The sequence below is a fragment of the Grammomys surdaster genome, unplaced genomic scaffold (genome assembly GCF_004785775.1).
Source record: "Grammomys surdaster isolate TR1022 unplaced genomic scaffold, NIH_TR_1.0 126178, whole genome shotgun sequence".
NCBI classification, from domain to species: domain Eukaryota; kingdom Metazoa; phylum Chordata; class Mammalia; order Rodentia; family Muridae; genus Grammomys; species Grammomys surdaster.
This window is the reverse complement of record NW_021620984.1, coordinates 6,324,158-6,334,418: the sequence shown is the minus strand read 5'-3', so window position 1 is coordinate 6,334,418 and position 10,261 is coordinate 6,324,158. Positions and strand designations below refer to the sequence as shown.

Below are 10,261 nucleotides of genomic sequence, written 5' to 3'. Positions count from 1 at the left end.
GAAAAGGTTTATTCGATCTACCTAAAAGTTATTAGTAATTAACTGACATCAAGAGACCATTGCTTGCAGAGGTGGTAACAAACGAGAAAAGTGGTAACAGGATATTCATTCTGGGGCTTGAGTCAGAGGGCAGAAAACCCCAGCAGCCAGACCACGACCTCTTTGGTACTTGGGTTCACACTGTGGTTAAGGTGAGTAGGACTATATAAACAATGTGTAATTTTTTCCACGACCTTGGTAGGATGACAAAGTCAAATGAGAGACTTATGGAAAAAAATCTCTAGTCTTTCGTTTAGAAATAATGGGCACTCATTATCATCGTATGGAAGACTTGTTTCCATAAATGAGGGAGCTAAGAAGCTAGAAACATTGGCAGATACACAGGGACATAAAGCCCATGTCTTATGACTTATGCAAATATGGCAGGTAATATTGCCAGAACCTTCCAGGGTACTGTCCCCAGGTAATGTTATCAACGTAGGAATGATAACTACCTGACAGAGAACCTTTGCTTATCTTGGCTTGAACCCCATCCACACTTGGATATCCTTTTGGATAATTCACTCAATTTTTCTAAGTTCCTTCTCCCTCATCTAGAATTTACTGCATGCTGGGGACTGGAGTTGCAGGCTAAGCTCACTTTTCCTCAGGACGGTGTGATGGAGTCATCTTCAGAAGGGGTATGATACTGCTAGGCTGCCCCTTCAAGGCAGGGAAGTCTTGCTTTGATCTTTAGGAGCCTAGATATCATCTGTGTCACCTGGGTTGGGTGGTGGCAGTTTGTGGGTGGGCTGTGTCCTAGAACACTGCTCAGATGCTTTTTGTTACAGACAGAGGATGTCATGGATCAGTGCCTTCAGGCTCCCTCTTCTGGACTCCTCTATTCCAAAGAGCACCTTGCACTGTCTACCTTGCACGGATAGCGGATTGGCTGTCTACCTGGCGAGAGAAAAGGCTGTATGTGGGATCAGCCGAGACAAAAGAAAAGGCTGTGAACAGGAAGAGGAGTGGGCATGGTTAGGGTTACAAAGGCAGGATAATCTCTCATTTCCTTTAAGTGCCCGTGGGGTTGGTCATGTGACTAATAGGTAACTTGCAGTGAGTATAAATACGGATGCACGGTTCACCAAGGGAGTGAGTGGCACGTTTGGTACCCAGTTCATTATCTAAAGTTCACTTCCACTGTTGTTCTCTGAGCTTGGTCAGACAAGGAAAGCATTGTAAAGCGGAAGGGTTGGAATATACCATGTTTTACTGGGTTCCTGTGCTTCGGGCATACTGAACTCTAATCTGAGAAGAAACGAGAACCTTTTGCCAAGCGGGATGACCTGATTCCTGTAGTATCCACGCTGGATGAAGTTGAGGTTGTCACTGTAAAGTGAGCATGAAGAAGTCTGCCTTTTCATACTACAATCAAAGCCCTGGCCTGTCAGCCTGGAATTGCTGAACAAAGCAAACCTTAATCAGTCGGTCTATATGTAGATTTAGACAGCTCCAGGAGGCTGAGAACCTATCAGGCCCAAACTGATTATTCTAATCAAGTGTTTTAATTAAGCACACTCAATGCCAACATCACAGGAATGAGACCCGATTTCTAGGAGTAGTGGGTGATTTTTTTTTTCTTCAATTCTTTTACAGTTAGTGTTTGGCTTTGTGGAGGTGTAGTGAACATTTTTCTAAAGTAGGCCAGGGTAGAGACCTCCGTGAAGTGTGCCCCTCCAAGCTGTCATTTTGAAACTAAATCCAAAAAAAACAAAACAAGGAGCCAAACGCAGTAGTAATGAGGGCTATCATCGGTTTGGGTGCAGATAAATTACACCCCCAGATCCGCCTCCTTCTGTATCCACGTGAAACATAAAAGCCATTCTGGCTAGTCAAGACTTGGAAAAAAAAATGTAAACGCACACACATTGGGTTGGCTTTTATTGGAATGCCTAGATGCAATCTATAGTCATCAAGTTATGGAAAATTCAGGTCACATATAAAGTTAAGAAGGCAAATGAAAAGAACAATACAAATCAGACAAAAATTTACATCTCAAAATATCATGAAAGCATTTTGACTGGCTTTGCCTAAAATACTTTGAATATCAATTTCTTTTGTTTCTTTTTTTGTGGTTGTCATTGTTGTAAGCTAATTTTTGTCATTATACAGGTCCCCCAACCTCCCCCCAAACTCTTAGAAAAAGATCTCTTGTTTACATATTCCCCAAGGTCACTATTTCTTGTAAAAGCACGTCCAGACCACAAGCCTTTTTAGAAAGAAATAGGCTCGTTATATCTACTAACAAGATACTAATTGGGCTGATTTGACTTCTAAAATAAGCACCAGGAGACTCTCCAGATCTGTCATTTATTGGTGCCCCTGTAAAGACCAGTCCACGTCAAGAAGGGGTTAAGAGTGTAAATTCACTTCTGTCATGTGGTATAAACTATTCATGGTCAATACATCACAGACATTTCTGAGAATTTAGACTCGGAGCCTATTTCACCCCAAAGTACTTACAGCATGCTAAATACAGTCCTGCAGAAGTCCCATTCGACAGAACTGCAAACACCTAAGTTAACAGTTAAAAAATAAAATGTCCAACAGAGCCATATTTACGTGGTTTGAAATCTCATAGTTTGCTAAATTTGGGCTTCCCAGTACTCGCCAAAGGATTTCCAGGATAAAAAATATTAATGCTAATCTGTGCTTTCATTCTAATAAAATATCAGCATTCATTAGAAGATTAATTACTTCGGTATACCCTACCACATACACAGCAACAGGAATAGCACTGAGACTGTAAATTCAGTAGCTATTTCAAAACTTTCCCAGCCAATCTGTTTAATAAACACGCCTACTGTGCAATTTAGAGTATGTGATACATACAAAGCAGTTAGAAAATTATTTTCAATACATCACTTGAACCTTTATATTTACGACATGTTCACTTGCTATATTTATCACCATTATACATAGAGGAAAACAGTGTGTACTATAGCTCAATGAACTGAGAAATATTTTCTAAAAATATTTTTGTGGCTGAATTCAGTGCTCATGAAAGATTCTTCAGAGTGGCTGGGTTGGCACAGAAGTGCAGATGGTGTCTATGGTGGAACCCCAAGCTTTCAGTGGGAGGGGGGCACTGACGTCAGTTTCCTTCCTACTCCACCCAGTACCCCAGGCTACCCCTGGCCAGCACAGGCTGCCACTCAAACCATTCCCTGTGATGGTTGGGCCGTGTGGGCTTACGGGAGCTTGCCTTCCTGTTTGGGTCCCACTGGCTGACCTAAGGGTCCAACTCCAAGCCTCACAGAGAGTGACCTTGACTGGTTGGTCCCCCCTGGCTCACCATTGCTCGGTTATTGCTATCTTTCCTAGACATTAAGATACATGTTCATGGTTACCATGACATCAAGTCCTTCCCTCCCCACAAAAGTTCCCCGAGCATCAGATCGTGGTCTCTTTCCTCCATCATGAAGTGGAGCATCGAGGGACAACAATATAGTATTAAAAGCTCTGGTCGATGAAGTCGGCTTGACTTTTAGGGCCTAGAGAGGGTCAGAGAGCCTCTTCTCTCCTTGGGTTCTTTGCTCTTTGTTTCCCTCCCCCACACCCTCCATTACATTCCACCAGCCTTGGATGTCAACTGGGCCTCTTGGTTGGTAATGGTTGAGGCCAGTGGCTTGATATGAAAGAGAAGGAAGAAAAGGAGTTCTCTGATTAGCCACCCACTGAGGACTGCACTGTCCTATCCATCTAAGTGACAGAAAGTTGCACATTGTTCTTTTCAACCTAATACAAAAATATTAACACTTCTGGACATGATAGGCATAAGTTGTTATATCTCTACAATATAGTAAGTTATACTGTACAGTTATAACAGATAACAAAAGGTGCAATCCTCTTTTAAAAAAATCACACAGTTCACATGTTTTTATCATTTTATTTTTTAAGTATAAACTTTTTAAACACTTTACATAAATTAACTCCTCTGAGACTAATATTTGATGTACAGTAAATTGTAATTCATATAAAAATCCATAAACAACTTGTCTCACATAATTTACAAAAAAATCAGGGTTTCCTTTGCTTATCAGTGACAAGGATTCTATTTGTCAGTTTTTCCCTCCCAGGGCAAGCCATGTTAGTAAAATCCATTATTAAATCCCCGCTGAAGCAGACGTCCCTTGTGCCAATGTCCTTTTACAAAGCAGCACGGGAAAGCAGTTGGGTTCTAGAAACAGTAACTTTGCCCCACATTTTAAAATGAACAGATCTATATATATCACATCCTAAGTAGAGATTACTTCCTGTAAGCAAAGGTCGACAATTCAGTAATATCTGGAAACATTGTACGCATTTTTTTTTTCTTTTTAAAACCTTTGTTAAATACAGTGCCTCGAAGGTACAGAGGGTCATGGCAAAACGTTGCCTTTTTTTTAATGCTTTTTTCCCCCCTTCTCATACTTCCAGTCCAATTGAGTGCAGCGATATGCGTATGTAAACATATTCTTTAAAGCCGATCACCTTTAAGGTCATTCAGAAAAAAAGAGTTGTCTTTGTTTCTGGTTTGTGTTGCATGTGTGTCTGCGGTGTGTGTGTCTGCAGAGCAGTGTCATTCTGGAAGGCTCTTTGGAGAGTCCGGTTCGGATTGTGCTACAGGAGAATCTGCGCAGGGGTGGCCCGGGGGTTACCTCTTGCCGATCTCACTTTGTCGCAGGAACTGGATGTTGTTGGCACTGTCAGCCAGCTCGGGGTACTGCTCCACCGACAGTACGTAGTACCCATCGTAGCCCTGCACCTTGCCGGCGCTCAGCAGCTGCCGCTTCTCACCCTCCGTCCAGAGGCGCGCACCCTCCTCGCCGTCGCGCACGCGCTGCTGCTCGCGCGCCCATGCCCGGGCGAGAGCGCGCTGGCGCGCCTGCTCCAGGATGCGCGCCTTCTCCTCGTCCAGCGTCATGCCATAGCGCACATGCAGCGCCAGGGCGCCGAACTGCATCTCCACGTCTGCGAACCTGCGAGTCCTGCCATTCACCACCGTGGTGGACTGCGACACTGTCACGTTGATACCGTTCTCCAGGGCCTTGCGGCCGCTGGTCAGCCGCAGCGTGCCCAGGTCGCTCTCGGGCGTGGTGGTCTTGATAAAGTAGTGCGTGTCCTTGCCCTCGATGGTGAAGTGTAGGTTCTCCAGGTAGAAGGCATTGTTGAGCACCGCAGCCACCTTGATGCAGTCCTCGTTGGCGATGTTGAGCACGTTGGTCTGCACGCGGCCCTGGCTCACGGCCAGCATGACGCCCTTGCCGATGAGCGACTTGACGGTGGCGAACCACAGCCACGACTGCTCGCCTCCAGCCTTGCGTCGGCTCACCTGCACTTCGGCCATCTTCCCCAGGGACAAGAAGGCCTTGGCTTGCCTTGCCACTTGCTGCTGAACTCCAAAGATGGGCTGAAAAGCAAAACACAAGAGGAGGGAGATTGAAAGACCAGCAGTGTACAGATCCTGGTTGCTGGGAGCCATGCTGGCTGGTGCCCTGCCTGGTTCTGACTACACATACAGCAAGGCTCCCCACGCTCTCAGCACTGCATTGAGGAGGTAGGGAGGATCAGGAGAACAAGGCCATCTTTGGCTACATGGTGAGTTCAGGGTTATCCTGAGCTACGTGAGCTCCTATCCCAGAAAACCAAACCCCAACCAGCCAGGAAACAAAACAGGTCTTAGTGGAGGTGCAGAACCCTTTACTGACAGGGAACTCCTTTACTGTATAGAATGCCTACACACGCCATTCCTTCCCTCGTGGAAGTTATACTAGTTTTTAAAATGTTCAAAAAGGGAGGTTATCGGCTGGAGAATGGCTCACTGGGTATAAAGACGCCTACTGCCGAGCCTGACCCAATTGTCCTCTGACATCTACACACGTGCTGTTGTATGGGGGTGTGTATGGACACGCAAACTAAACCTGCAATAAAAAAGGATATCTCACACATCTCTGAGAGCTTTTTGAGTTTCCAAGGCAGGCAGGCTATTCATATTATTATCTTTCATTTTGTAATTCCTAGAGGCTTTAGTCTCAAACCGCCCAATGTGGGAAAGCCAGTCTACCAGGCCTGCAGCAGTAGCTTTCTCCCAGGATGCCTGAGACCGGGCTCACCAGGCCCTCCTAACACTTTGAATTGCCTGTGTTCTAAGTCCTCTGTGCCTCCTGTCCCGTGGACAGTTTATAGCTGAGAGTCCCCCGTATAATTGCAGAGCTGAACTGTTCAGGGATGAGAGGACTGGGGGCCAGCTGGGCACGAGACCTTAAACTCTAGAAAACAAGTATTTTATGCAGATGTACAGACCGGACTATCTCCACTGGCAAATTGCTTGAAATTGGGGGAATTCTAAGGCAGCCATTTCGTATATCAGCAGATGTTTGTCTAGCCAAAAGGAAACATCTGTTTCATTTACAGCACCCAAAAGAAACGCCCATCTCCCCTCCTGCACTAGGGAGGCTGCCCGAAGTCTTTACTCGGGATTCCCTAAGCTATCCTTATGGTGAACTTTTCTGGTTGGAAAACTTGAGTCATATTGAAAGGCTGCCTAGGAAAAAAGTTGGCAGGTCCGTTTGTACCAGCAGACTAAAGTGCTTTTAGACATGTTGTGAACTCATACAGTTAGGACAGCACACTCAAATGCATCAGGAGGCCTTGGTGAGTCTTTGGAGGCACGTTGTCAGGGCCAGATATATTTGCAATTAGAAATGTTAAAAATGGGGACTGGAGAGAAGGCTCATGGGTTAAGAACACACTGTTCTTGCAGAGGACCAGAGTTAGGTTTGCAGCACCAACATCCGGCAGCTCGCAGCTGCCTGTATGTACCTCTAGTTCCAGTGGCTCTGATGCTCTCCTCTGGACTTGAAGTCCAAGGGCACCTGCATTCACATATGCACATCTTTAAAAAAGGAAGCAATGTTAAAATGGCCTCCAGACCCTAGAAGCTTGATGGATTTTGCTTATGAAATAAAAATGCCAGTGAGACAGGTTTTTATTGTGAAGAATGAAACTTTATCAGAAAAACGTATCACTGAGCACAGTATACACCATGTGTGTATTTGTGTGTTTTAATCCTGACTACCGTTTTTTTTTTTTTTAATTCACCAAAGTGGTAGGACATTGCCCAAGGTAGGGATTAACTTTTCTAGGAACCCTGCACTTGCCTTATCCTTACGAGGTAACCCAATTTCATGACCTCTAATTATTCTTGCTTTGAGCTAGAAGTCCTGGTGTTTTGTTGTGTGTTCTTTTCTGAGCAGTGAATGATGGGAATTAAAGAGCCCACTTCCTGACACAGCAGTTCTGACTTTGAAATTTCCCAGTCTGTTTCCCAGTTTATTTCTTTCTCACAACAGGGTCAGGCCTCCTGATCTGTAATTTTCAGGAGAATTCTGTGAACACCTGCTCATAGACTAGAGGACATTTTATTTCTCTGCAAAGGCTGTGGCGGCACTGTTTGTGGGTTGCTAATTTGAAATCCGAATCCCCGTTCTCTTGCTTATTGCATCTCGCCTTGAACTCCCAGGTGCCATAAATGCTTTTTCCTGGGGTTCTCTGTAGAAGCCCTACACAGAAAACACAGGCTTCTGCATTTTATTACCTTTTGATAGTGTATTTCAATGTTTTTATTAGCATTACTAGAAACAGATTTGGCCTGTTTAACAGGCGTCTAGCATGCCGAACAGAAATGCAGTGGAACTGTCAGCTTTCCTTCCTCAAAAGTGTGAAAGAAAAAGAAAAAGAAAAACGGGTAAGGTTTTTTTTTTCCACCAGGGTAGTTTGATGACTTGTGGGTAAACAGGACCCAGGCACGCTAGCCAATCACTGCCTTCCCTTCTTTTCGCTGTTTGTTTCTTACCGGCACGTCTTCCCACTGTTGACTCTTCACAAGTTCGTAGGAAGGTTCTGTTAAATCAAATTTGGGAACAGGGAATCCAGGAATAGCATTGTGCAGATGGAAGCCAAATGTCACCAGCCAGCTGTTAACATCTAGGAGGAGAACACACAGAATCAAAGGCGTTAAGACTTTACTGGGTGCTTTTATGAATTTACATCTTTACCTAAAAAAACAAAACAAAACAAAACAAAAAAACCCAATCAATTTCACAAATAATCATTGGCAAAGAGGCCCGTGTTCGCCTACCTCCTAACATTTTAAATCCACTGTCTATTTTTAGAGATGCAGACACTAACCTCAACAGCGGAACTATGGCAAATGCCGTAGAAAATGGAGAGTAATAGATACTCACTTAGACAGAGTAGATAAACTGTCAGAAGCACAGAATTGCATCCTGGGCCGGTAATAGTGATAAAAACAGCAATAGCAACGCATAGCAGCGTGAGAGTTCAAGACAGAGACGCAGAAAACAAAGTTTGTGGTTAGCAAAGGCTACAAGAGACGCTGTGGAATTGGCCCTCAGGAGTAATCACGAAATGATACACGGGCTTCCAAAACCCATTTTCTATTAGTGAAAACCCCCTGGACCGAGAGTATGGAAATGAACAGCTGATTCTTAATCAAAGATGGATGCTAAGGGCTGGTAAGCCTGGCCAAAGGTGGCCAGCATACTGGTGGTCATCAGCTTTGACTTCAAAGGCTTGCTGTGCACAGGTGGAGGCTAAGTTTTTTGGGGGGAGAGAACATGAAAATCTTTAGAAACGGTATTTTCAAATATTGCCATGTGACTCCAAAAGCCATTAAGCAAAGAATAAGGCTTTTATTCTCTTCTGGAGGTTGTGATTTACAGAGCCACTCAGCAGGCTTGCCGCTTTATGAGTACAGTTGGGCGTAGATTATTTTATATATTAAGCACATTGCTGGAAAATTTGAAATTGCATTTCACCTAATATATTTTATGCTGTTCCATCTCTCTTTTGATGTTTTCCAGAAAGTGCTGCAGTAGCACTCCCCGCAGTCCATGTTGCTAGAAGATGAATTCAGGAGCTGTGGGCTTTCCACTCGTTCAAGTCAGCCCCTGTCAGCACCCTCAGATATCCAGTGGTAAACTGCTTGTCAGAATGATGGAAAGCTGCTTGCTTCCCATTTCCCTCTCTAGGGCACAAACTCTCACCTCATTGCCAGGTTGGCAGGTCCTTTGTCCGTGGTGTCACATGGCTAAAAAAATCAGTGGTGTTCTCTCTGTTAAATGGGGTGGTGGCAGCGTGTGTGTGTGTGTGTGTGTGTGTGTGCTATCTACCTTCCTGTGAGTGTATATACGATTACAGATGGAGGGGGGCTTATGTTTGGGGGGCATTCTGTCTCCCAAAAGTCGATGTATGGAGGGTGGACTTTCTCATTTTCTGAACAATGTGTGTTCACATGAAAACCAGAGTCTTTAGTATTGAAAAGCACTGCCCAGATAATGGGGTTGGAATGTGACTCTGCCAACAGAGAACACCACAGGATGTTGCCGAATCAGGTGTTGGTGACGCTGGAGGGCGGGACTTACAGCTGGCCATGTGGAAGGGAGGGAGACAGGAAAAGCTCTGTGCCATTTGGAAAGTTGAAAAGCAGATGTGACAGGTACAGGGTCACAGTTTTGACAGCCATCCTGAGGGACCAAAGAATATCTTGGTGTACCTTGAACACCGAACTGGGAAAGGGACCGGGTGATGGTACATCCAACACAAGCCAAAAAAAGAGGAGAAAACCTCAAAGAAAACCAAACAAAAACAACCCCCCAAATAACAACCAACCCCCCCCCCAAAAAAAAACCAAAAAAAACCCAAACAATCCCAAACCTATCCAAACTACCACCACCACCAACACCCTACAGAAAACAGAAAGTTGAGTTCATGGAAGACCGGAAGCACAAGAATCTAAACTTGTCGGAGAAGAGGATGGATGTCGCCAGGTCAGTATGGGGACTATAGCAGAGTTTGTAAGGTCCTGTCTGTGTTTTATCCCGTGCTTCTGCAGTGGCAGACATGCCAAAAGAATCACATGGATGAAACCTTAGAAAGACCCTCGTTCTATAGCCTGGGCGTTACTCCTTATTAGTGGTCAAGTCAGTGTGGTCGTTATTGGTGCCATCATGAAGGAACACAGAACAGAGAGGAGAAACCGAGCCCTCTGCCGGGAGAAACTGCTCCACTCATGTCCTGGGGTGATGATTTTGAGGAGGGATGAGGTTATCTCTCAGGGATGAGACAAGGTGTCATACTTTGCTATGTTTCACATGGATTATTTCATACACACACACACACACACACACACACACACACACACACACACACACAC

General features: G+C 44.8%; 1 protein-coding gene across 2 annotated transcripts in view; it reads right to left on the bottom strand.

Annotated features, from left to right (window-relative positions):
- Nucleotides 1-1,898: 1,898 nt before the first annotated feature.
- Tenm3 (teneurin transmembrane protein 3) overlaps nt 1,899-10,261 on the bottom strand; it is a 445,726-nt gene continuing 437,363 nt past the window's right edge. Inside the window, exons 26-27 of one of the 2 annotated variants that reach the window (XM_028757645.1) lie at nt 7,880-8,010; nt 1,899-5,434 (exon numbers count right to left, since the gene is read on the bottom strand). In XM_028757645.1, the coding sequence (XP_028613478.1) occupies nt 4,679-5,434; nt 7,880-8,010 (887 nt within the window). In that variant the 3' untranslated portion in view covers nt 1,899-4,678. The remainder of the gene's footprint in view (nt 5,435-7,879; nt 8,011-10,261) is intronic. The other variant, XM_028757644.1, reaches the window with a different exon arrangement.